Below are 27,317 nucleotides of genomic sequence, written 5' to 3' on the forward strand. Positions count from 1 at the left end.
CGTAGCTTGTATCAGTGCCCGCACTACATCATCCATTGTGGTGAAAAAAATAAACCCTCTCTTTTTTTTTACTTTGTTTTTGTTTTTTTTAAATCACCCTCCCTCTTCTGCCGCGCTGTGCACCCCAAGATCCTACTCCTGACACCAGTGTGACAAAGTTCCTCCTCTATCTTGGTGGGTCCTGCGCTTATTGGTGGATTTTCTTGCCTCAGAGATTCACCATGTGGGTTGGGGAACAGCCCAGAGACCTTCCCCTCTGGAAGAACCCACAGTCCAGGTCAATTGGGAGGTTTGGGGGAACCCGGGTCTGCCCTCTACTCCGGGTTCCAGCCCAGGGCCCTGTGGACTGCAGCTGTCTATAGTGCCTCCTGTAACAGCTGCATGACAGCTACAACTCCCTGGGCTACTTCCCCATGGCCTCCTCCAAACATCTTCCTTATTCTCACCACAGGACCTTCTTCCTGGTGTCTGATAACGCTTGTGCTCCTCAGTCCTCCAGCAGCACACTCTCACTCTCCGCTCCTTGCGCCTCTTGCTCCCAGCTCCTCACACTCGCACCACAAACTGAAGTGAGCTCCTTTTTAAAGCCCAGGTGCCCTGATTAGCCTGCCTTAATTGATTCTAGCAGCTTCTTCTTAATTGGCTCCAGGTGTCCTAATTAGCCTGCCTGCCTTAACTGGTTCTAGCAGGTTCCTGATTACTCTAGTGCAGCCCCTGCTCTGGTCACTCAGGCAACAGAAAACTACTCATCCAGTGACCAGTATATTTGCCCTCTACCAGACTCCTGTACCCCACTGGTCTGGGTCTGTCACACTAGCTTGAATAAGCTATTCACATATAAAAATCACAACTGTTTTCTATACTGACCCGGCCCAAATAAAGTAGTAGGGGTTAGCTAGCACATTTTCCCTTGTCATAATCTACTCCATGTTTCCTAATCTAGAGAAACCATTATTGTGATGCTAAAACTTTTGGAAATCACCCAGCTCAATAATAATGAGACAGCAGTGAGTGAAACAGGTTTCAGTGGATCAGAGGACAAATGCACTGGTAAAATCTGTGGTCCTGATTCTGAGTCATCAGATGTAACTTGCTCTAGAATCTACATAAGAACGGCCGTACTGGGTCAGACCAAAGGTCCATCTAGCCCAGTATCCTCTCTACTGACAGTGGCCAATGGCAGGTGCCCCAGAGGGAGTGAACCTAACAGGTAATGATCAAGTGATCTCTCTCCTGCCATCCATCTCCACCATCTGAGAAACAGAGGCTAGGGACACCATTCCTTACCCATCCTGGCTAATAGCCATTAATGGACTTAACCTCCATGAATTTATCCAGTCCCCTTTTAAACCCTGTTATAGTCCTAGCCTTCACAACCTCCTCAGTCAAGGAGTTCCACAGGTTGACTGTGCACTGTGTGAAGAAGAACTTCCTTTTATTTGTTTTAAACCTGCTGCCCATTAATTTCATTTGGTGGCTCCTAGTTCTTGTATTATGGGCATAAGTAAATAACTTTTCCTTATCTACTTTCTCCCCATCACTCATGATTTTATATACCTCTATCATATTCCCTCTTAGTCTCCTCTTTTCCAAGCTGAAAAGTCCTAGCCTCTTTAATCTCTCCTCATATGGGACCCCTTTCAAGCCCCTAATCATTTTAGTTGCTCTTCTCTGAACCTTTTCTAGTGCCAGTATATCTTTTTTGAGATGAGGAGACCACATCTGTACGCAGTATTCAAGATGTGGGCGTACCATCGATTTATATAAGGGCAATAATATATTCTCCATCTTATTCTCTATCCCCTTTTTAATTATTCCTAACATTCTGTTTGCTTTTTTGACCGTCTCTGCACACTGCGTGGACGTCTTCAGAGAACTATCCATGATGACTCCAAGATCTTTTTCCTGATTTGTTATAGCTAAATTAGCCCCCATCATATTGTATGTATAGTTGGGATTATTTTTTCCAATGTGCATTACTTTACGTTTATCCACATTAAATTTCATTTGCCATTTTGTTGCCCAATCACTTAGTTTTGTGAGATTTTTTTGAAGTTCTTCACAGTCTGCTTTGGTCCTAACTATCTTGAGCAGTTTAGTATCATCTGCAAACTTTGCCACCTCACTTTTTACCCCTTTCTCCAGATCATTTATGAATAAGACACTACGAAATTAGGTCGAATTTATAGAAGCGGGTTTTATAGATATCGGTTTTATACAGTCGATTGTGTGTGTCCCCACATAAAATGCTTTAAGTGCATTAAGTCGGCGGACCGCGTCCACAGTACCGAGGCTAGCGTCGACTTCCGGAGCATTGCACTGTGGGTAGCTATCCCACAGTTCCCGCAGTCTCTGCCGCCCATTGGAATTCTGGGTTGAGATCCCAATGCCTGATGATGCAAAAACAGTGTCGCAGGGGGTTCTGGGTACATGTCGTCAGGCCCCTCCCCCTCCATCAGAGCAACGGCAGACAATCAATTCGCGCCTTTTTACCTGGGTTACCTGTCCAGACAACATACCACGGCAAGCATGGAGCCCGCTCAGCTCAGCTCAGCTCACCGTCACCATATGTCATCTGGGTGCCGGCAGACGTGGTACTGCATTTCTACACAGCAGCAGCTAATTGCCTTTTGGCAGTAGACGGTGCAGTATGACTGGTAGCTGTCATCGGCTATCTAGGTGCTGGCAGACGTGGAGCTGCATTGCTACACAGCAGCAGCTCCTTTCCTTTTGGCAGTGGATGGTGTATTACGATTGATATCCGTCATCATCATATTCCTCAGTGAGTTCAATCAGAGGCACCCGGGAAACTTCTTCAGCAGATTCCTCTAAGAAATACTGAACCAAACTTTCCACTCTGGGCACCTGATTCTTCATTTTGTCTCCTGGAGACCCGGCAGTCCTATTGAACCGTCTTGACGATGATAGCTAGCAGTCGTAATACAGCATTTTCTGCCAAGCACCCAGAAGATGCCAATGGCTATCAGTCATGCTGCACCGTCTGCTGCCAGCTTAAGATGTAAAAATAGATGGGCCAGATTTGTTCTGTATTCATTTGCTTCCCCCTCCCTCCGTGAAATCAACGGCCTGCTAAACCCAGGGTTTTGAGTTCAATCTTGGGGGGGGCCATTCTGTGTGACAGTTGTTTGTGTTTCTCCCTGATGCACAGCCACCTTTGTTGATTTTAATTCCCTGTACCTGTACGCCATGTCGTCACTCGCCCCACCCTCCCGCCCTCCGTCAGACACTAGTTTCGCGCCTTTTTTCAGCCCAGACGCCATAGCACTGGGATCATGGAGCCCGCTCAGATCACAGCGGCAATTATGAGCACTATGAACACCACGCGCATTGTCCTGGAGTATATGCAGAGCCAGAACATGCCAAAGCAAAACCAGGACCAGCCGAGGAGGCGATTGCAGCGCGGCGATGAGAGTGATGAGGAAATTGACATGGACACAGCCCTCACACAAGGTACGGGCCCCAGCAATGTGCAAATCATGGTGTTACTGGGGCAGGTTCATGCCGTGGAACGCCGATTCTGGGCCCGGGAAACAAGCACAGACTGGTGGGACTGCATCGTGTTGCAGGTGTGGGACTATTCCCAGTGGCTGCGAAACTTTCGCATGCGTAAGGGCACTTTCATGGAACTTTGTGATTTGCTTTCCCCTGCCCTGAAGCGCCAGAATACCAGGATGAGAGCAGCCCTCACAGTTGAGAAGCGAGTGGCGATAGCCCTGTGGAAGCTTGCAACGCCAGACAGCTATCGGTCAGTCGGGAATCAATTTGGAGTGGGCAAATCTACTGTGGGGGTGATGTGATCCAAGTTGCCAGGGCAATCAAAGACCTGCTGATATCAAGGGTAGTGACTCTGGGAAACGTGCAGGTCATAGTGGATGGCTTTGCTGCAATGGGATTCCCAAACTGTGGTGGGGCGATAGACGGAACCCATATCCCTATCTTGTCACCGGAGCACCAAGCCACCGAGTACATAAACCACAAGGGGTACTTTTCAATGCTGCTGCAAGCCCTGGTGGATCACAAGGGACGTTTCACCAACATCAACGTGGGATGGCCGGGAAAGGTACATGATGCTCGCGTCTTCAGGCACTCTGGTCTGTTTCGAAAGCTGGAGGAAGGGACTTTCTTCCTGGACCAGAAAATAACCGTTGGGGATGTTGAAATGCCTATCGTGATCCTTGGGGACCCAGCCTACCCCTTAATGCCATGGCTCATGAAGCCGTACACAGGCAGCCTGGACAGTAGTCAGGACCTGTTCAACTATAGGCTGAGCAAGTGCCGAATGGTGGTGGAATGTGCATTTGGACGTTTAAAAGCACGCTGGCGCAGCTTACTGACTCGGATAGACCTCAGTGAAACCAATATCCACATTGTTATTGCTGCTTGCTGTGCGCTCCACAATATCTGTGAGAGTAAGGGGGAGACATTTATGGCGGGGTGGGAGGTTGAGGCAAATCGCCTGGCCGCTGATTACGCGCAGCCAGACACCAGGGCGGTTAGAAGAGTACAGCAGGGCGCGGTGCGCATCAGAGAAGCTTTGAAAACGAGTTTTGTGACTGGCCAGGCTATGGTGTGAAACTTCTGTTTGTTTCTCCTTGATGAACCCTCCGCCCCCCCCCCCCCCCCCCGGTTCACTCTACTTCCCTGTAAACTAACCACCCCACCCTCTCCTCCCCCCTTCGAGCACCGCTTGCAGAGGCAATAAAGTCATTGTTACTTCACATTCATGCATTCTTTATTAATTCATCACACAACTAGGGGGATAATTGCCAAGGTAGCCCGGGATGGGTGGGGGAGGAGGGAAGGAAAAGGACGCACTGCAGTTTAAAACTTTAAAACTTTAACACTTATTGAAGGCCAGCCTTCCGATGCTCGGGCAATCATCTGGGGTGGAGTGACTGGGTGGCCAGAGGCCCCCCCACCGTGTTCTTGGGCATCTGGGTGAGGAGGCAATGGGACTTGGGGAGGAGGGCTGTTGGTTACACAGGGGCTGTAGCGGCGGTCTCTGCTCCTGCTGCCTTTCCTGCAGCTCAACCATACGCTGGAGCATATCAGTTTGATGCTCCAGCAGCCGGAGCATCGACTCTTGCCTTCTGTCAGCAAGCTGACGCCACCTATCCTCTTCAGCCCACCACTTGCTCTGTTTATCCTGCGATTCAGCCCGCCACCTCTCCTCTCGTTCATATTGTGGTTTTTTGCACTCTGACATTGACTGCCTCCACGCATTCTGCTGTGCTCTGTCAGCGTGGGAGGACATCTGGAGCTCCGAGTACATATCATCCCGAGTCTGCCGTTTTCTCCTTCTAATCTTCACTAGCCTCTGTGAAGGAGAAACATTTGCAGCTGGTGGAGGAGAAGGGAGAGGTGGTTAAAAAAGACACATTTTAGAGAACAATGGGTACACTCTTTCACGTTAAATTTTGCTGTTCACATTACACAGCACATGTGCTTTCGTTACAAGGTCGCATTTTTCCTCTTATATTGAGGGCCTGCCGGTTTGGTGTGAGAGATCACTCACGCAGTGCCAGGCAACAGATTTCGGCTTGCAGGCAGCCATGGTAAGCCACAGTCTTTTGGCTTTTTTAACCTTCTTAACATGTGGGAATGGTTTCAAACAGTAGCGCTCTCATTTCCCACACCCATTGGGTTGGCCATTTAAAATGGGTTTGCAATGTAAAAGGAGGGGCTGCGGTGTCCGGGTTAACATGCAGCACAAACCCAACTACCACCCCCCACACACACCCAATTCTCTGGGATGATCACTTCACCCCTTCCCCCTACCATGTGGCTAACAGTGGGGAACATTTCTGTTCAGCCGAGTAGGAACGGGCACCTCTGAATGTCCCCTTAATAAAATCACCCCATTTCAACCAGGTAACCGTGAATGATATCACTCTCCTGAGGATAACAAAGAGAGATAAGGAATGGATGTTGTCTGCATGCCAGCAAACACTGGGACCATACGCTGCCATGCTTTGTTATGCAATGATTCCAGACTATGTGCTACTGGCCTGGTGTGGTAAAGTGTCCTACCATGGCGGATGGGATAAGGCAGCCCTCCCCAGAAACCTTTTGCAAAGGCTTTGGGAGTACATGAAGGAGAGCTTTCTGGAGATGTCCCTGGAGGATTTCCGCTCCATCCCCATACACGTTAACAGACTTTTCCAGTAGCTGTACTGGCCGCGATTGCCACGGCAAATTAATTATTAATCATTAAACATGCTTGCTTTTAAACCATGTGTAATATTTACAAAGGTACACTCACCAGAGGTCCCTTGTGTGCCCTCAGGGTCTGGGTGCACGCCTTGGGTGAGTTCGGGGGTTACTGGTTCCAGGTCCAGGGTGATAAACATATCCTGGCTGTTGGGGAAACCGGTTTCTCCGCTTCTTTGCTGTGAGCTATCTTCATTGTCTTCATCATCATCTTCCTCGTACCCCGAACCCGCTTCCCTGTTGCGTGTTTCTCCATTGATGGAGTCAAAGCACACAGTTAGGGTAGTGGTGGCTGCACCCCCTAGCATCGCATGCAGCTCCGCGTAGAAGCGGCATGTTTGCGGCTCTGCCCCGGACCTTCTGTTTGCCTCTCTGGCTTTGTGGTAGGCTTGCCTTAGCTCCTTAATTTTCACGCGGCACTGCTGTGCGTCCCTGTTATGGCCTCTGTCCTTCATGGCCTTTGAGACCTTTTCTAATATTTTGCCATTTCGTTTACTGCTACGGAGTTCAGCTAGCACTGATTCGTCTCCCCATATGGCGAGCAGATCCCGTACCTCCCGTTCGGTCCATGCTGGAGCTCTTTGCGATCCTGGGACTCCATCATGGTTACCTGTGCTGATGAGCTCTGCGTGGTCACCTGTGCTCTCCACGCTGGGCAAACAGGAAATGAAATTCAAAAGTTCGCGGGGCTTTTCCTGTCTACCTGGTCAGTGCATCTGAGTTGAGAGTGCTGTCCAGAGTGGTCACAATGAAGCACTGTGGGATAGCTCCCGAAGGCCAATGACGTCGAATTCTGTCCACACTACCCCAAATCTGACCCGCAAAGGCCGATTTTAGCACTAATCCCCTCGTCGGAGGTGGAGTAAAGAAACCGGTTTAAAGGGCCCTTTAAGTCGAAAAAAAGGGCTTCGTCATGTGGATGTGTCCAGGCTTAATTCGATTTAACGCTGCTAAAGTCGACCTAAACTCGTAGTGTAGACCAGGCCTAAGTTGAATAGGATCTCATTATATCTGAAACAGAAAATGTCTTATATCTCTCTGAGCTGTAGATTTTTCTCTCTTTCCTAAAAGCTGTTTGGTCACACAACTGAATATTGGTTTTCTTTGGCAGAGTGTAGTTCAGATTTATTGAGGACTGTGAGACAAATGACCATTTGCTTCAATAGTGATTTCTTCCTTTATTTATGGTTTCCCCTCACCCCTCCATGATGACATGGGGAAAGTTCAAATGCAGCTCGGTCAGCTAGAGCGAATACTCCCAGTTATGGGATATGCTACCAAAGAAATAGTAGTGGTTTGAAATCTCCAGTCTGAAATGGTGAACAACAACACAACCCAAACTAACTTAAGTAACTTAATATAATCACAGTGTTCAGTTATTTAGGTCAGTATTATCTCTGATAATCCGGGGAAAGAGTTCCACAGTAAGTGACTAGGAACTAGGCAAAATGCCAATGTATTTGGTTCCCCAAACTATTGTAACCCAGGCCCTACAGCAGATTACCATGTACTAGCTGAGATAAATGCCAAGGAAATGAGATCAGTCGGGGGACAATTAGAAGTATAGTTTCAGCCTGTGTGTGTGCAAAATGTTGTAGGAACAAGGGGATTTTGTAAAAAGGTTTTTTTAGGGGGGTTTTGGGGTGGGGGTGGGTCCTAAGGAATTGCTTGCTCAAATAACCCCAAATTTAAACCACTATCCGTACCCTGCATGCACATAGAGAGTAGCAAATGCCAAGACAATTCAAGCACATGTGTGCATTTCAGAGCAGTTAGAATACTCAACTTTTAAACAGAACATGGTGCTTAACTGTAACAGTGTCAGAGCTGGCGCTCTGCCGTAATCACTTCCCAAATGCATGGAGAGTGTGACAGCTGGGCTCATTCACTGATGAAAGACAGGGTGAGGTCTATTCAGGGGTCTTTGGGAGAAGGGAGAGCAGGGAGCAATGGAGGGGATGAGATGATGGGAGCTGGGGCCCTGCAGTACCACAAAGCAGGGAGCGCTGAGAGCAGTGGGAGGAAGGGGAATGGGTGTCCTGGTGAGTGACAGGGCTAGCTATATCTCTGTCCCCTTCCCAGTGTCTCTGAGTGCCTCCCCCTCCTCCCAAGGTTTCAGCCTCATGCCTTTTCTGGAGCGGATTTCTGCAATTCTCCCTCTTCTAGACTGGGCCTTGGGCTACCATACCCAGCATATCAACTGTGCTTCCCTAGCGTGTCAGGCTGAGTGCAGACACCTTTGGGAGCCTGGGATCAGTTGTGTGCAGTGACAAACACCACTTTAGTTTGAAGAAGGCTGTTTTATTTTGCAGTAGGGTAAAAGAAAAAGAGCAAAAGGATTTTAAAATAACAAATAGTCTTCACCCCTGTGTCTCGCAGAAAGACTTTCCATCCACCAGTGGTCAGCAAGGCAGGTCTAAGTTCTTCAAACACCCCAGCAGGGTCCTCTTCTTTCTGTCTCTACCCCTAACAATCACCTTAAGAGCATGCCCCCCAGAGACAGAGACCGTTTTCTAACTGCTCCAGTCCATTTGATCTTCTGGTCCCGTTAGTCTAAGCCAGGTCTATAAATTGGCTGGAGCTAGGTGGCAGAATATTCAAAGCTAATCATTCTGACATTGTCTCTTAACAGTCCTAAAGGGTTTACCAAGTAGTGGCTCATCTTGAGCCATTCTTCTTCCCTATCTGCTTCTTTTCCTTGCAGCCCCCTATTAAAGTAAACCAGAATAGTCATATAGTAAATATCCCAGTATCCAGGCCAACACACAATACTCATCATAATTACCTCCAACTCCACAGCACCTCCAACTCCACCACAGGGGGTTGGAGAAATAGGACTAAGAGCTACAGTGGCACAGCAGCAGTGCTGGAGCTGTGCCACAGTAGCACTTCAGTGTAGCTGTTAAGTAGAGCGACGGGATGGATTCTCCCATCTCCATAGTTAATTCACTTCCCCAAGAGGTGCTAGCTAGGTTGATGGAATAATTCTTCCTTTAACATAGGACAGTCTGCACTGGGGGTTAGGTTGGCTTAATTATATCACTTGGGTGTGGATTTTTCACGCCCCAAGTGATGGATCGATTTAACATTTCAGTGGCTTAAGGCAGTGGTTCTCAAACTAGGGCTGCCACTTGTTAAGGGAAAGCCCCTGGCGGGCTGGGCCGGTTTGTTTACCTGCCGCGTCCGCAGGTTCGGCCGATCGCAGCTCCCACTGGCCACGGTTCGCCGCTCCAGGCCAATGGGGGCTGCAGGAAGGGTGGCCAGCACGTCCCTCAGCCCGCACCGCTTCCTACAGCCCCCACTGGCCGCAGGAGCCGCGATCGGCTGAACCTGCGGACACGGCAGATAAACAAACCGGCCTGGCCCGCCAGGGGCTTTCCCTGAACAAGCAGCATCCCTAGTTTGAGAACCACTGGCCTAAGGGACACCTGGTAAGTGGGGAGGGTGTGGTTAGTGGGGGGAAGGGAGGGATGGTTTGTGCAATTGAGAGCTGCAGGGGATCCCAGCCTGTTTAGAGGAGAACCCCTGCCCAGTTCCCCATTGCTGTAGAGCAGGGGTGGCCAACCTGTGGCTCCAGAGCCTCACGCAGCTCTTCAGAAGTTAATATGCGGCTCCTTGTGTAGGCACCGACTCCGTTGGAGCTACAGGCACCAACTTTCCAATGTGCCGGGCGGCGCTCACTGCTCAACCCCTGGCTCTGCCACTGGCCCTGCCCCCACTCCAGCCCTTCCTACCCTCTCCCCTGAGCATGCCGTGCCCTCGCTCCCCCCCCCCCCGAGCCTCCTGCATGCCAAGAAACAGCTGATAGGGAGGTGCGGGGGGGGAGGGAGGGGAAGATGCTGATCGGCAGCACTGCTGGTGGGTGGGAGGCTCTGGGAGCAGGGCGGGGAGGGTGCTGATGCGGGGCTGCTGACATATTACTGTGGCTCTTTGGAAATGTACATTGGTAAATTCTGGCTCCTTCTCAGGCTCAGGTTGGCCACCCCTGCTCCGCTGCTGTAGAGCCTGCACTTCATTCTAATAAGAGTCCACTTTCACTTTGTTTTATATCATCTCAAATATTATGATTCTCATTCTTCTCTCTCCACTGATCAGTGCCTACCTGCCCTGCCCGCCTCCCACTCCTATTCCCTACACACTGTGACCCCAGCCTCCATTCTGATTGCTCATATTCCTCCCAGTCACCTCCTAGGTGTCTCCTTCCCTGCCATAAATGCACATTTTCTTGATGATGTCATAGGCTGGTAATGAAACTTCTGGGGACCTGGAAGGTCTTGCTCCCCCCTTTCTAGCTGCAGTAGCCACAGTCTCTCTTCCCTGCTAGTTCCTTAGATCTTTGAGGAAGTCTTTCCCGAAATCACACGGTCTTATTCTTACTTTTCATATTCTCTTTTCCAGAGGAATTAGTCTGTAGCTACTGAGTTATAATATCTAATTCCCCAACCTCACTCTAGGTACTTCAGGAACTAACTGAGGTAATCTCAGCACCGTTAACAATTATCTTTGAGGATTCATGGAGAACAGGTGAAATCCCAGAAGACTGGTGAAGGGCAAACATAGTACCTGTCTTTGAAAAGGGGAGCAAAGAGGACCAGAGGAATTATAGATCAGTCAGTCTATCATTGAGAGCTGGAAAGATACTGGAACATATTTTTAAACAATCAGTTTGTCAGCACCTGGATTATAGCATTATGAAGAATAGGCAGCATGGATTTGTCAAGAATAAATCATGCCAAACCAACCTAATTTCCTTCTTTGATAATGTTATTGGCCTAGGGTATTACAGGGAAGCAGCAGATTTGCCTTATCTTAATTTTAGTTAGTCCTTTGGCACGGGCTCACATGCCATTCTTATAAGGAAACTAGGGAAATGGGGTCTAGATGAAATTGTTATAATAATGGGTGTAAAATTGGTTGACAGACTGTACTGTATCTTAATGTGCAGCAAGGGCAACTTAGCACTGGGGGATTTTCATGCTCCTTTCCATTACACCTGACTCGCTATATTCCCTAACTTCTCAAAATGTACTTTCCTGATCCCTAACACCCCTGACATGCTGCACTCAGTGATCTCCCCACTCCTTCCCATTCCCTGCAAGCTCATGGTCACCAGTCCCAGTTCCCCTACGACTGTCTCATTCCCTTGCGGTCTCTCTGTCGGTAAGAAGCATTTCCAAGGTGACTTCCCCTTGGCTTTCAGTGATTCAGAGTGATTTCTCTGCATTTTAGGAGCCCCTTTGATGAGGAGTGTGCGTGGCAGCAGAGCGGTGGAGAGTTAATCACATTATAAGCAGAGTGTCTGGCACCTTTGATCACTGGACTGTTAGCTCCAGAATTTCAGTGCTTTAAAATGAGCAGGGGTTAGCAAAAGGCATGTTCTTTGTGACAAACGTCCTATGAATTCACCTCATGTTACTTGTTTTCTGTCATCTGAGCAGGGTTTCCAGTTTCCAAACCTGAGGTGATATCCCAGCTGGAACCAGGGGAAGAACTGTGGGTCTCAGATCTCCAGGGCTCAGAGGAAAGAGAGATCCTGAGAAGAACCTGCACAGGTGAGGAATCATTAGACCAAGGAAATACTGTCTGTGCCTGAAGGAAACAGCTACCAAGACTTTTTGAGCTCTCTGAGTTCAGGATTGTCTCCCAGCAGGTGTCATATAGTTAAGGCAGATATTGCTCATGCCTTCCTACCCATCCCGACCGATACGTGGCAATAGCTCACTTCCTAACCTCCCTTCATCCTGAGCGTTGGGATGGGATGTGGAGACAGAGTTGATTCCTTTCTCTCTCCCCTCTGGGGAAGAGTTGGGGGGAATTAATTTCCTGATCTTCCCCCCATCTCTCCAGCACTTCCTTTGGTTTCCTATTCCCTTTTCCATCCCTGCCTCTGAGGTTTCTTTCTCTGTCCCAGGAGACGATGGGGTAGTGAGTGAGAACAAGGAGGAGAATCCAGAGAAGGAAGATGCTGAGCATGTGGAACTGTGCGGGGGATTATCACGAAGAACTAAAGGAAATGTGTCCTGGAGTCATGAGGGGATGCAGCAGGGAAACCAGCCAGGGGAGAAAGTGGGCAAATCCATCAGTTGTGAGGAAAACAACCTCAAGGAAACCGCTGCTCAGCAGAGAATCCTCAAGGGAGAGAGAAAAAACATATGCTCTCAATGTGGGAAAATCTTCCCTCGGCGCTCACACCTTATTATACATGAGAGAATCCACACGGGAGAGAGACCCTATGAATGCTGTGAATGCCGGAAAACCTTCACTCGACGGTCAACCCTTATCAGCCATCAGAGAACCCACACAGGCGCAAGACCTTATGAATGCTGTGAGTGCGGGAAAACCTTCACTCGGCACTCAGATCTTATCAGACATCAGAGAATCCACACAGGCGCGAGCCCCAGTGAATGCTGTGAGTATAGAAAAAATGTTTCTGATAGAGAGGCCTTTATTAATCATTAGATAATCTGCAAAGGACAGAGACCCTATGAATGTGAGTGTGGGAAAACTTTCATTTACTGCTCAGACCTTAGGAGACATTAGATGATCCAAACAGCATGAACTCCCTATAGACGCTCTGAGTTTGGGAAAAGCTTCCATGAGAGGTCCCACCTTATTTAGCATCAGAGAAAGCCAAAGGGTGATCAACACCATAAAACCCTTTTCTAGGACTGACAATAATTAGGTTTTGTTCTTTAATATTCATTGTGGTCTCAGCTCCCCCAGGTGAGTGGTCCAGTTTTGCTTTTTGCAGCTTGCCCTTCTTCGGGGAGAATCCCCAAAGATCCTTTCTATCAACTGCTTTGCTCTATGAGTCAGAGGCGTATGAGTCCCTGTTACTAGGAATACACGTGTGATGTTCCCCTCTGGTGTTATCCGGACAGGTGATCTGCAAGGTCACACCAATCCTTGACTCTGGGAAGCAGCCTTACCCTGCTCTGCTGTGAGAACCCTGGCCGCTGGCATGTAAGCTATTCCTTGGATTGTGCAACCAAATGACACTAGCCAATATCTCCGGTCCCAGACACAACCCTAGGAACCTCTGTCTTGCAGTGTCCAGTTATGTCCGCTGGACGCTACAAGCTTATATGAGTTCATCAACCTAACAAAGAAATTGATCTGTACCAGGCTTGTTATCCCAAGGGGAGTCTCTGACATGCTTCAAACCAAACACACTGCTTCAGGTAGAATAAACAGATTTATTCACTACATAGATAAATTTTAAGTGATTATAAGTCAAAGCATAACATAGAATCATAGAATATTAGAGTTGGAAGAGACTTCAGGAGGTCATCTAGTTCAATCCCCTGCTTAAAGCAGGACCAACACCAAATAAATCATCTTTTGGCCCAATACTCCAATTTGTCTAGGTCACTCTGAACCCTATCCCTACCCTCCAGCATATCTACCTCTCCCCCCAGTTTAGTGTCACCTGCAAACTTGCTGAAGGTGCAATTCATCCCATCATCCAGATCATTAATAAAGACGTTGAACAAAATTGGCCCAGGAACAACCCCTGGGGCACTCCGCTTGATACCGGGTGCCAACTAGACATCGAGCCATTGATCACTACCTATTGAGCCCAACAATCTAGCCAGCTTTCTATCCGCCTTATAGTCCATTCATCCAATCCATACTTTTTTTAACTTGCTGGCAAGAATACTGTGGGAGACCATATCAAAAGCTTTGCTAAAGTCAAGATATATCACATCCACTGCTTTCCGCAAATCCACAGAGCCAGTTATCTCATTATAGAAGGCAATCAGGTTGGTCAGGTATGACTTGCCCTTGGTGAATCCATGTTGACTGTTCCTGATCACCTTCCTCTCCTCCAAGTGCTTCAAAATGGATTCCTTGAGCACTTGCTCCATGATTTTGCTGGGGACTGAAGTGAGGCTGACCGGTCTGTAGTTCCCTGGTTTCTCTTTCTTCCCTTTTTAAAATATGGGCACTATATTTGCCTTTTTCCCAATCATCCGGGACCTTCCCCGATCACCACGAATTTTCAAAAATAATGGCCAATGGCCAAGTACTTGTGCAAGTCCAGCTTTCCTAAATAGTCCTTAACCAGCTCTTTCACTACTGAGGGCTGCTCACCTCCTCCCCATACTGTGTTGCCCAGGGCAGCAGTCTGGGAGCTGACCTTGTCTGTGAAGACCGAGGCAAAAAAAATCATTGAGTACTTCAGTTTTGTTCACATCATCTGTCACTATGGTGCCTTCCTCATTCAGTAAGGGTCCCACACTTTCCCTGACCACCTTCTTGTTGCTAACATACCTGTAGAAATCCTTCTTGTTACCCTTCACGTATCTTCCTAGCTGCAACTCCAGTTGTGCCTTGGCCTTCCTGATTACAAGCCCTGCATGCTCGAGCAATATTTTTATACTCCTCCCTAGTCATCTGTCCAAATTTCCACTTCTTGTAAACTTCTTGAGTTTAAGCTCACCGAAGATTTCACTGTTAAGCCAAGCTGGTCGCCTTCCATATTTGCTATTCTTTCTGCACTTCAGGATGGTTTGTTCCTGTGCCCTCAATAAAGCTTCTTTAAAATACAGCCAGCTCTCCTGGACTCCTTGCCCCCTCATATTAGCTTCCCAGGGGATTCTGCCCATTAGTTCCCTAAGCTCTGAGCAATCATACCACTCTCTTACATACAATGCAACTCCTCCACCTTTCTTCCCATCAGTTCCCTAATGAAGTCAAAGTCTGCTTTTCTGAAGTCCAGGGTCCATATTTTGCTACTCTCCTTTCTTCCTTTTGTCAGGATCCTGAACTCAACCATCTGATGGTCACTGCTGCCTAGGTTGCCACCCACTTCTACTTCCCCTACCAATTCTTCCCTGTTTGTAAGCAGCAGGTGAAGAGGAGCATGACCCCTAGTCAGTTCCTCCAGCACTTGTATCAGGAAGTTGTCACCAACACTCCAAAAACTTCCTGGATTGTCTGTGCATTGCTGTATTGCTCTCCCAGCAGATGTCAGGGTGATTGAAGTCCACCATTAGAACCAGGGCCTGTGATCTGGAAACTTCAGTTAGTTGTCTGAAGAAAGCCTCGATTGCCTCATCTTCTGATCCGGTGGTCTATAGCACACCCACCACAACATCACCCTTGTTGCTCTTGTCTCTAAACTTAACCCAAAGATACTCAACAGGATTTTCTCCAGTTTCAAACTGGAGCTCTCTTACATACAATGCAACTCCTCCACCTTTCTTCCCATACCTGTCCTTCCTGAACAGTTTACACCCATCCATGACAGTGCTCCAGTCATGTGAACTGCCCCACCAAGTTTTTGTTATTCCAGTCACATCATAGTTCCTTGATTGTGCCAGGACTTTCAATTCTTCCTGCTTGTTTCTCAGGCTTCTTGCGTTCGTGTACATGCACCTAAGATATCTAGCCGATTGCCCTACTTTCTCAGTATGAATCAGGAGGCTTCCCATCTTGTACCCTCCTCCTTGTGTTTCCTGACCAAGTCAGATTTGGTCAAATGAAATAAAAGCAAAACGCATTCTAAGCTGATCTTAACACTTTCAGTGCCCTTACAAACTTAGATGCTTCTCACCACAGGCTGGTGGCATGTCTGGGGCCTTGGCTACACTTGCAAGTTATACCTCAATAAAGCCACCCAGAGTGCTCTACCTCACTCCCCATCCACACTGGCAAGGCATGTAGAGTGCTCTGACTCCCTGGCTAGAGCGCTCCTGGTACTCCACCTCGGCAAGAGGGATAATGTCTGATGCGTATTGGGTGAGACGCTCCAGCATCAGTGTGAACGAGGTGTTGTATTACTGTGCTCTGATTGACCTCCAGAAGCATCCCATAATCCCCTTAAATCAAGTGGCCACTCTTCTCATTGTTGTGAAATCGGCTGCAGGAATGTGGCTGTGCCCTTTCAAAGCTCCGTTTCTGACAGCCGGCATGCTTATCTGCTCCGGGACAAAGCAAACATTTACTGAGGAATGTTTGCTTTGAGTGAGAGAGAGAGAGAGAGAGGCGGGGGGGAGGGGGGTCTGAACTTACAAGACAGCATCCTGACACACTCTCAGCACCCCAAAAATCCACTGTTTCTCTCCCCCCACATACACACAACACACTCCCTGTCACACTCCACCCCACCCCCCGCATTTGAAAAGCACGTTGCAGCCACTTGAATGCTGGGATAGCTGCCCATAATGCACCGCTCCCAGTGCCCCTTCAAGTGCCGCAAATGTGGCCACGCCAGTGCGCTTGCAGCTGTCAGTGTGGACAGACTGTAGCGCTTTCCCTACTGCACTCTCCGAAGGCTGGTTTAACCCAAAGCGCTCTACATCTGCAAGTGTAGCCAAGGCCTAAGTTCTTCAGACACCCCTGTGGGATCCTGTTGACTGTCTCTTCCCCCAAACAATCACCTGAACAGCCATGCCCCTCCCCTTTAGCTGCGCCAGTCAGTTTGATCTTCTGGTCCTGATTGTCTAAGCCAGGGTGGAGCTAGGACGTAGAATATTCAAAGCTAATCATTCTGACATAGTCTCTTCATAATCCTTCAGAGTTTACCATATTGTGGCTCCTCTTTAGCCATTCTTCTTCCCTTTCTGCTTCTTTTCCTTACAACCCCTTTTAAAGTAAACCAAAATATTAGGGTTGTCAAGCAATTTACAAAATAAATCGCGATCAATCTAACTATCTTTAGAAATTTCACAATTGTATCTTCTTTGCCTTTTGTCAAATTTGCAGTGAAATTGTTCTTAAAATGAACAACATGTGCCGGGTCATCATCCAAAGCTGCTATAACATGAAATATATGGCAGAACACTGGTAAAACAGAGCAGGAGACATACAATTCTCCCCCAAGAAGTTCAGTCACAAATTTAATTAACACATTATTTTTTTAACGAGCGTCATCAGCATGGAAGCATGTCCTCTGGAATGATGGCCGAAGCATGAAGATGCATATGAATCTTTACCGTATCTGGCATGTAAATATCTTGCAAAGCCAGCTACAACAGTGCCGTGTGAACGCCTGTTCTCACCTTCAGGTGACATTGTAATTAAAAAGTGGGCAGTATTATATCCTGTAAATGTAAACAAACTTATTTGTCTTAGCGATTGGCTGAACAAGAAATAGGACTGAGTGGACTTGTAGGCTCTAAAGTTTTATGTTGATTTGTTTTTGAGTACAGTTATGTGATGGAAAAAAACCTACATTTGTAAGTTGCACTTTCATGATAAAGAGATTACACTACAGTACTCCTATGAGGTGAACTGAAAAACACTATTTCTTTTGTTTATCATTTTGCAGTGCAAATATTTGTAATAAAAAATAATATAAAGTGAGCACTGTACACTTCGTGTTCTGTGTTATGACCGAAATCAATATATTGGAAAATGTAGAAAAACATCCAAAAATATTTAATAAATTTCAATTGGTGTTCTATTGTTTAACAGTGCAATTATTCGTGATTAATTTTTTAATCGTGATTATTTTTTTTGTTACGTGAGTTAATTTCGATTAATTGACAGCCCTACAAAATATTCATACAGTAAATATCCCAGTATCCTGGACACCTAATTCTAAATGTGCATTTACTTGATGATGTACTAGCTTGGTAATGAAAGTTCTGTGGGAATTGAGGGTCTCGCTCCCCCCCACTAGCTGCAGCAGCCACAGTCTCTCTTCCCTGCAGGCTCCTTGGAACTTTGAGGCAGTTGCTCCTGAGATCACATGGTGTTAATCTTACTTTTCATGTTCTCTTTTCCAGAGGAATTAGTCTGTTGCTACTGAGTTATAATATCTAATTCCCCAACCTCACCCTAGGTACTTCAGGAACTAACTGAGGCAATCTCAGCACCATCAGAAATTATCATTGAGAACTCTTGGAGGACAGGTGAGCTCCCAGAGGACTGGTTAAAGACAAATACAGGACCTGTCTTTAAAAAGGGGAACAAAGATGACCAGAGGAATTATAGATCAGTCAGCCTAACTCTGGGAGCTGGAAAAATACCGGAACATATTATGAAGCAATCAGTTTGTAAGCACCTGGAGGATAATAGCATTATGGGCAATAGTTAGCATGGATTTCTCAAGAACAAATCATGCCAAACCAACCTATTTTCCTTCTTTGACAGTGTTACTGGCCTAGGGTATTAAAGGAAAGCAGCAAATTTGCTATATCTTAATTTTAGTATGACTTTGACACGGTCCCACATGCTATTCTCATAGGGAAACTAGGGAAATGGTGTCTAGATTAAATTATTTTAAAGTGGATACAAAACTGGTTGAAAGACCATACTGTATCTTAATGTGCAACAAGGGTGATTTAGGTTACATATCGGGGGGGGGGGGTAATGTGACTATAAAGGTAGTAAAGCTCTTAAATAGGATTCCAAGGGAGGTTGTGGAATCTCCACCATTGGAAGCTTTTAAGAACAGTTTAGACAAATACCACTCAGGGATGGTCTAGGTTTCTTTGTTCCTGCCTCAGTGCATGGGCTGGATTAAATGACCTCTTGGAGTCCCTTCCAGTCCTACATTTCTGTGATTCTATCATTCTCTAACCTTCCCCATGCATTGGGAGATTTTCATTCTCCTTTCCATTACCCTGACTCGCTATATTCCCTAACTTCTCAAAATGTACTTTCCTGATCCCTAACACCCCTGACATGCTGCACTCAGTGATCTCCCCACTCCTTCCCATTCCTTACTATGCTGAGCCCTGCTGCACTCACTGATCTTCCCACTTCTCCCTATTCGTTACTATGCCGAGCCCCGCAAACCCCATGCTCACCAGTCCCAGTTCCCGTTTGACCGTCACATTTCCTTGGGGGGTCTCTGTCGGTAAGAAGCAGTTCCAAGGTGACTTCCCCTTGACTTTCTGTGATATGGAGTTACTTCTCTGGGTTTTAGGAGCCCCTTTAATGAGGAGTGTCTGGCTGTGTGCGCCAGCAGAACGGTGGGTAGTAAATCCCCTTATAAAGTGTCTGGTATCTTTGAACACCTGGACAGCTGGCTCGAGATTTTCAGTGCTTTAAAATGAGGAGGGGTTTAAAAAAGGCCATGAATTCACCTGATCTCACTTGTTTTCTTTCATCTCAGTAGGGTTTCCAGTCTCCAAACCTGAGGTGATATCCCAACTGGAAGGCGGGGAAGAGCTGTGGGTCTCAGATCTCCAGGGCTCGGAGGAAAGAGAGATCCTGAGAGGAACCTGCCCAGGTGAGGAATCATTAGACCAACTCAAATACCATCTGTGCCTGAACACAGCTGGGATTCCCTACCAAGACCTTGAGAGCGCTTTGAGTTCTGGATTGTCCCCTAGCAGGTGTCATATCCTCAGAGCAGATATTGCTCATGGCTTCCTACCCATCCTGGCTGATATCTGCCAATAGCTCAATTCCTAACCTGCCTTCATCCTGAGCATTGGATTTGGATCTCAGACAAGAGTTGATTTCTCCCTGGGGAAGAATTTGGGGGAATTCATTTCCTGATCTTCCCCCCATTTCTCCAGAACTTCCTTTAGCTTTCTCTCCCCTTTTCCATCCCTGCTTCTGAGGTTCCTCTCTGTCCTAGCAGGTGATGGGATTGTGAGTGGGACCATGGAGCAGAATCCACAGCAAGAAAATGCTGAGCACGTGGGACTGCGCGGGGGATTATCACCAGGAACTAAAGGGAACATGTCCAGGAGTCGTGAGGAGAGGCAGCAGGGAAACCAACCAGGAGAGAAAGTGGGTAAATCCATTAGTTGTGAGGAAAATCATATGTGCCTCAAGGAAACCGCTGCCCAGCAGAGAATCTTCAAGGGAGAGAGAGAAAACATATGCTCTGAATGTGGGAAAACCTTCCATCGCCGCTTAAACCTTATTTTACATGAGAGAATCCACACAGGCGAGAGACCCTATAAATGCTATGAATGTGGGAAAACCTTCACGCGACGCCCAAACCTCATTAGACATCAGAGAATCCACACAGGCGCGACCCTCAGTGAATGCTGTGAGTACAGAGAAACGTTTCTGATAGAGAAGCCTTTATTAATCATTAGAAAATCCACAAAGGGCAGAGACCCTATGAATTTGAGTGTGGGAAAACTTTCATTTACCGCTCAGACCTTAGGAGACATTAGATGATCCAAACAGCATGGACTCCCTATAGAGGCTCTGAGTGTGGGGAAAAGCTTCCATGAGAGGTCACACCTTATTTAGCATCAGAGAAGGCCAAAGGGAGATCAACACCATAAAAACCTTCTTTAGGGCTGACAGAAAATAGGTTTTGTTCTTTAATATTTTTGCTAATTCGCACACGTGGCCCTTAAGGCTGTTAGCGCCATTACTTCATTGTGATCTCAGTTCCCCAAGGTGAGTGGTCCAGTTTTGCTTTTTGTAGCTTGCCCTTCTTTGGGGTGAATCCCCAAAGATCCTTTCTATCAATTGCTTTGCTCTGAGTCAGAGGCGTATGAGTGCCTGTTACTAGGAATGCACATCAGCCTCAGATGGGGAAAACAGAAATGACTTAAATTAGCTTCACTGTGGTAAAATCTACCTGGGCCTTGTCTCCATTAGCATGTTTTTGTAGTGAGCTAGCGCCAGTGAGCTATCCGGGTGGAAAATCACAGCTATGTTTTCTATACTGACACGGCTCAAGTATATTATTCTGCGTTAACCAATATATTTTCCTTTAGCCTGTCCTAATGTACTCCACATTTCCTAGTCTAGGCAAACCATTATCATAATGCTAAAACTTTTGCAAATAATGCAACTCAATAATAATGAGACAGCAACAAAGAGTCCGGTGGCACCTTATAGACAAACAGACGTATTGGAGCATAAGCTTTCGTGGGTGAATACCCACTTCGTCAGACGCATGTGGTGGAAATTTCCAGAGGCAGGTATAAATATGCAGGCAAGAATCAGTCTAGAGATAACGAGGTTAGTTCAATCAGGGAGGATGAGGCCCTCTTCTAGCAGTTGAGGCATGAACACCAAGGAAGGAGAAACTGCTTTTGTAGTTGGCTAGCCATTCACAGTCTTTGTTTAATCCTGAGCTGATGGTGTCAAATTTGCAAATGAACTGAAGCTCAGCAGTTTCTCTTTAGAGTCTGGTCCTGAAGTTTTTTTGCTGCAGGATGGCTACCTTTAAATCTGCTATTGTGTGTCCAGGAAGGTTGAAGTGTTCTCCTACAGGTTTTTGTATATTGCCATTCCTAATATCTGACTTGTGTCCATTTATCCTTTTTCCGTAGGGATTGTCCAGTTTGGCCGATGTACATAGCAGAGGGGCATTGCTGGCACATGATGGCATATATTACATTGGTGGAAGTGCAGGTGAATGAACCTGGTGATGGTGTAGCTGATCTGGTTAGGTCCTGTGATGGTGTCGCTGGTGTAGATATGTGGGCAGAGTTGGCATATAGGTTTGTTGCATGGATTGGTTCCTGAGTTAGAGTTACTATGGTGCGGTGTGTGGTTGCTGATGAGAATATGCTTAAGGTTGGTGGGTTGTCTGTGGGCGAGGACTGGCCTGCCTCCCAAGGCCTGTGAAAGCGAGGGATCGTTGTCCAGGATGAGTTGTAGATCACTGATGATGCGTTGGAGAGGTTTTAGCTGAGGACTGTAGGTGATGGCCAGTGGAATTCAGTTGGTTTCTTTCTTGGACTTGTCTTGCAGCAGGAGGCTTCTGGGTACACGTCTGGCTCTGTTGATTTGTTTCCTTATTTCCTCGTGCAGGTATCATAGTTTTGAGAATGCTTGGTGAAGGTCTTGTAGGTGTTGGTCTCTGTCTGAGGGGTTGGAGCAAATGCGGTTATACCTCAGCACTTGGCTGTAGACAATGGATCATGTGGTGTGTCCGGGATGGAAGCTGGAGGCATGAAGGTAGGCATAGCAGTCGGTGGGTTTTCAGTATAGGGTGGTGGTAACGTGACCATCACTTATTTGTACCGTGGTGTCTAGGAAGTGGACCTCCCGTGTAGATTGGTCCAGGCTGAGGTTGATGGTGGGGTGGAAGCTGTTGAAATCGTGGTGGAATTCTTCCAGAATCTCCTTCCAATGGGTCCAGATGATGAAGATGTCATCAATGTAGCGTAGGTAGAGAAGGGGCGTGAGTGAACGAGAGCTGAGGAAGCGTTGTTCCAGGTCAGCCATAAAAATGTTGGCATATTGTGGGGCCATGCGGGTGCCTATAGCAGTGCCACTGGTCTAGAGGTATATATTGTCACCAAATTTGAAATAATTGTGCATGAGGATAAAGTCACAGAACTCAGCAACCAGTTGTGCTGTGGCATCATCAGGGATACTGTTCCTGACAGCTTGTATTCCATCTGTGTGTGGGATGTTTGTGTAGAGAGCCTCTACATCCATGGTGGCTAGGATGGTGTTTTCTGGAAGGTCACCAATGCATTGTAGTTTTCTCAGGAAATCAGTGGTGTCATGGAGATAGCTGGGAGTGCTGGTGACATAGGGTCTGAGTAGAGAGTCCACATATCCGTATAGTCCTTCAGTGAGCGTGCCAATCCTGGAGATGATGGGGCATCCAGGATTTCCAGGTTTGTGGATCTTAGGTAGTAGATAGAATAACCCCAGTCGGGGCTCTAAGGGTATGTTGATTTGTTCCTCTGTTAGTGTAGGGAGTAGATGGTGCAGTTTCTTAGTATATTCCTCAGTGGGATCTGAGGAATGTGGCCTGTAGAATTTGGTTTTGGAGAGTTGTCTGGCAGCCTCCTTTTGGTAGTCAGACCTGTTCATGCTGACAACAGCACCTCCTCTATCAGCCTCTTTGATAATAATGTCAGGGTTGTTTCTGAGGCTGTGGATGGCATTACGTTCTGCACGACTTAGGTTATGAGGTAAGCAATGTTGTTTTTCCAGAATTTCTGCCTGTGCACGTCGGCGGAAGCATTCTATGTATAGGTCCAGACTGTCATTTCAACCCTCAGGAGAAGTCCATGTGGAGTTCTTCTTCCTGTGCTGTTGGTGATGTAGTGGCTTTCACAGGCCTTGGGAAGCAGGCCAGTCCTTGCCCACAGACAACCCGCCAACCTTAAGCATATTCTCACCAGCAACCGCACACCGCACCATAGTAACTCTAACTCAGGTGTAGAGTTACTATGCAACAAACCTATATGCCAACTCTGCCCACATATTTACACCAGCGACACCATCACAGGATCTAACCAGATCAGCCACATCACCGGTTCATTCACCTGCACTTCCACCAATGTAATATACGCCATCATGTGCCAGCAATGCCCCTCTGCTATGTACATCGGTCAAACTGGACAATCCCTACGGTAAAAGGATAAATGGACACAAGTCAGATATTAAGAATGGCAATATACAAAAACCTGTAGGAGAACACTTCAACCTCCCTGGACACACAATAGCAGATTTAAAGGTAGCCATCCTGCAGCAAAAAAACTTCAGGACCAGACTCCAAAGAGAAACTGCTGAACTTCAGTTCAGCATTTGCAAATTTGACACCATCAGCTCAGGATTAAACAAAGACTGTGAATGGCTAGCCAACTACAAAAGCAGTTTCTCCTCCCTTGGTGTTCACGCCTCAACTGCTAGAAGAGGGCCTCATCCTCCCTGATTGAACTAACCTCGTTATCTCTAGACTGATTCTTGCCTGCATATTTATACCTGCCTCTGGAAATTTCCACCACATGCGTCTGACGAAGTGGGTATTCACCCACGAAAGCTTATGCTCCAATACGTCTGTTTGTCTATAAGGTGCCACAGGACTCTTTGTTGCTTTTTACAGATCCAGACTAACACGGCTACCCCTCTGATAAATGAGACAGCAGTGAGTGAAGCAGGTTTCAGTGGATCAGAGGACAATGCAATGGGAAAATCTGTGGTCCTGATTCTGAGTCATCAGATGAAACCTGCTCTAGAATCTCATTCTATCTGAAACGGAAAATGTCTTATATCTCTGGTAGATTTTTCTCTTTCATGAAGGCTGTTTGGTCACACAACTGGATATTAATTTTCTCTGGCAGATTTATTGAGGACTTTGAGACAAATTTCCATTTTCTTCAATGGTAATTTCTTCCCTTATTTTTTGTTTTTCCCCACCCTTCTGTGAAGCAATGGGGAGGTTCAAATGGTATTCAGTCAACTGGAGAGAATTCTCCTAGTTATGGGATATGAAACCAAGGAAACAGGAGTGGTTTGAAATCTCAAGTCTGAAATGGTGAACAACAGCACACCCCAATCTGTGCAAATAACCTAAGTAACTGGATATAATCACTTGTTGTTCAGTTATGTAGGTCAGTATTATCTCACATGTCTGGGGAGAGAGTTCCACAGTATGTTACTTGGAACAAGGCAAAATGCCCATGTATTTGGTTCCCAAAACAGTTGTAAGCCAGGCCCTACAGGAGGTTACCTTGTACTAGCTGAGATAAATGCCAAGTAAATGAGATCAGTCTGGGAACCATTAGAAGCACAGTTTCAGCCTAGGTGTATGCAAAATGTTGTAAGAGCAAGAGGGTTATGTAAAAAGGATCATTTTGGGGGAGTTCTGGGGGATGAATCTCAGGAACTGTTTTCTCAAATAACCTCACATTTAAACCACTAACTATACCCTGCATGCCCATAAAGCAGTGGTTCTCAAACTTTTTGTATTGGTGACCCCTCTCAGACAGCAAGCCTCTGAGTGCGACCTCCCCCCTTATAAATTAAAAACACATTTTTTTATATTTAACACTATTTTAAATGCTAAATTTATTACCATATTGTTTTAAATTAATTTATCTGTTCTCATTGTTTATAAATTAAGACTAAAACACAGTTGTATAGAAATAATGTTGTAAGTCCAAAAGTTATTTTTTTAAATAGTTATGGTTCAGTAATGCGGTTGCAGGGGAGAAACTTTGTCTATCACTTTTCACAGTAGACTTAGTGCCCCTCTGCCACCCTTACCTCTGCGCTGCTGCTGGTAGGTGTGGCCTTCAGAGCTGGGGGGCCGGAGAGCAGCAGCTACCAGCCAGTCACCCAGCTGTGAAGGCAACGCTGATGCAAGTAGCAGCGCAGAACTGCATATGTAAGGATGGCAATGTCATGCCATGCCACCTTTAGTTCTGAGTAACATTTGACTTTTTCATTGGAAGGGGTGGCTATGGGGAGCTAAGGCAAAATTTGGGGTCACTATAGCCCCTTCAAAAAAAACCGCAGTGCCACCCTTGTCTGTGTGACTGTTAAATTATTATTAACTTTATTTTATTTTATTTTTGCCAATCTCTGTTCTGATTGGTCTGCGGTTTAATGCAGGTCTTCAACTGCTGAACACTCAGTCCCTCTAATGTTGTCTCAGCCCCACCTTTTTCGTCTCAAGACAACAAACCTGCATATGATACTACGATCCCCAGGGTCCAGTTTCCTTAAATTAGTGATCATACAAATATTTAATTGGTTTAGGAACAAGGATTCTGTCTGACATATTTACAATTCTTTTGGAAGTAAATACACATTGCAACAGAAAGGTGTGTGTAATTTTCTAAAACCCAAGATTTAAATTGTAGCAATTGCTCTCTGTTTCATGCACCTACTCGTGGCCCCCCACTAAATAACCTCATGACCCCTTGAGGAGTCGTCACCTCCAGTTTCCGAACCCTGCCATGGAGAGTAGCAAATAGATACTGGATAGAAAGCTGGCTAGATCATCGGACTCAACGGGTATTGATCAACGGCTCCATGTCCAGTTGGCAGCCCGTTTCAAGCGGAGTGCCCCAAGGGTCGGTCCTGGGGCCGGTTTTGTTCAATATCTTCATTAATGATCTGGAGGATGGCGTGGACTGCACTCTCAGCAAGTTTGCAGATGACACTAAACTGGGAGGAGTGGTAGATACGCTGGAGGGTAGGGATAGGATACAGAGGGACCTAGACAAATTAGAGGATTGGGCAAAAAGAAACCTGATGAGGTTCAACAAGGACAAGTGCAGAGTCCTGCACTTAGGACGGAAGAATCCCATTCACTGTTACAGACTAGGGACCGAATGGCTGGGTAGTTCTGCAGAAAAGGACCTAGGGGTTACAGTGGACAAGAAGCTGGATATGAGTCAACAGTGTGCCCTTGTTGCCAAGAAGGCTAACGGCATTTTGGGCTGTATAAGTAGGGGCATTGCCAGCAGATCCAGGGATGTGATCATTCCCCTCTACTCGACATTGGTGAGGCCTCACCTGGAGTACTGTGTCCAGTTTTGGGCCCCACACTACAAGAAGGATGTGGAAAAATTGGAAAGAGTCCAGCGGAGGGCAACAAAAATGATTAGGGGTCTGGAGCACATGACTTATGAGTAGAGGCTGAGGGAACTGGGATTGTTTAGTCTCCAGAAGAGAAGAATGAGGGGGGATTTGATAGCTGCTTTCAACTACCTGAAAGGGGGTTCCAAAGAGGATGGATCTAGACTGTTCTCAGTGGTACCTGATGACAGAACAAGGAGCAATGGTCTCAAGTTGCAGTTGGGGAGGTTTAGGTTGGATATTAGGAAAAACTTTTTCACTAGGAGGGTGGTGAAGCACTGGAATGGGTTGCCTAGGGAGGTGGTGGAATCTCCTTCCTTGGAGATTTTTAAGGTCAGGCTGGGATGATTTAGTTGGGATTTGGTCCTGCTTTGAGCAGGGGGTTGGACTAGATGATCTCCTGAGGTCCCTTCCAACCCTGATATTCTATGATTCTATGAAATGCCAAGATAATCTGAGCGCACATGTGGATTTCAGCGCAGTTAGATTAGTCAATTTATAAACAGAAAGTAGTGCTGAACTGTAACTGTGTCAGAGCTGGCATTCTGTTATAATCACTTCCCACATGTGTGGAGGGTGTGACAGTCAGCTGGGCCCAACCACTGGTACAAGACAGTGTGAGGTTCCTATCAGGAGTCCTTGGGAGAAGGGAGAGCAGGGAGCAGTGGAGGGGATGACATGATGGGGATCTGGTGACCCTGCAGTACCACAAAGGAGGGAGGTCTGAGAGCAGTGGGAGGAAAGGGGAATAGGTGTCCTGGTGAGTGACAGGGCTAGTTATATCTCTGTCTCCTTCCCCCCCCCCCCCCAAAGGTGTCAGCCTCATGCCTTTCTGGAGTGGATTTCTGCCATTCTCCCTCTCCTAGACCGGGCCATTG

At 46.8% G+C, this 27,317-nt stretch overlaps 1 protein-coding gene across 1 annotated transcript in view; it reads left to right on the top strand.

The window, feature by feature from the left end:
• LOC135891452 (zinc finger protein 774-like) overlaps positions 1-25,201 on the top strand; it is a 51,966-nt gene extending 26,765 nt beyond the window's left edge. The window contains exons 4-8 of the mRNA XM_065419006.1: positions 11,670-11,783; positions 12,143-12,640; positions 19,304-19,417; positions 19,775-19,930; positions 25,140-25,201. Of these exons, the coding sequence (XP_065275078.1) occupies positions 11,670-11,783; positions 12,143-12,640; positions 19,304-19,417; positions 19,775-19,930; positions 25,140-25,201 (944 nt within the window). The remainder of the gene's footprint in view (positions 1-11,669; positions 11,784-12,142; positions 12,641-19,303; positions 19,418-19,774; positions 19,931-25,139) is intronic.
• Positions 25,202-27,317: the final 2,116 nt, after the last annotated feature.

This window comes from Emys orbicularis, chromosome 18 (assembly GCF_028017835.1).
Source record: "Emys orbicularis isolate rEmyOrb1 chromosome 18, rEmyOrb1.hap1, whole genome shotgun sequence".
In the NCBI taxonomy this organism is placed as follows: domain Eukaryota; kingdom Metazoa; phylum Chordata; order Testudines; family Emydidae; genus Emys; species Emys orbicularis.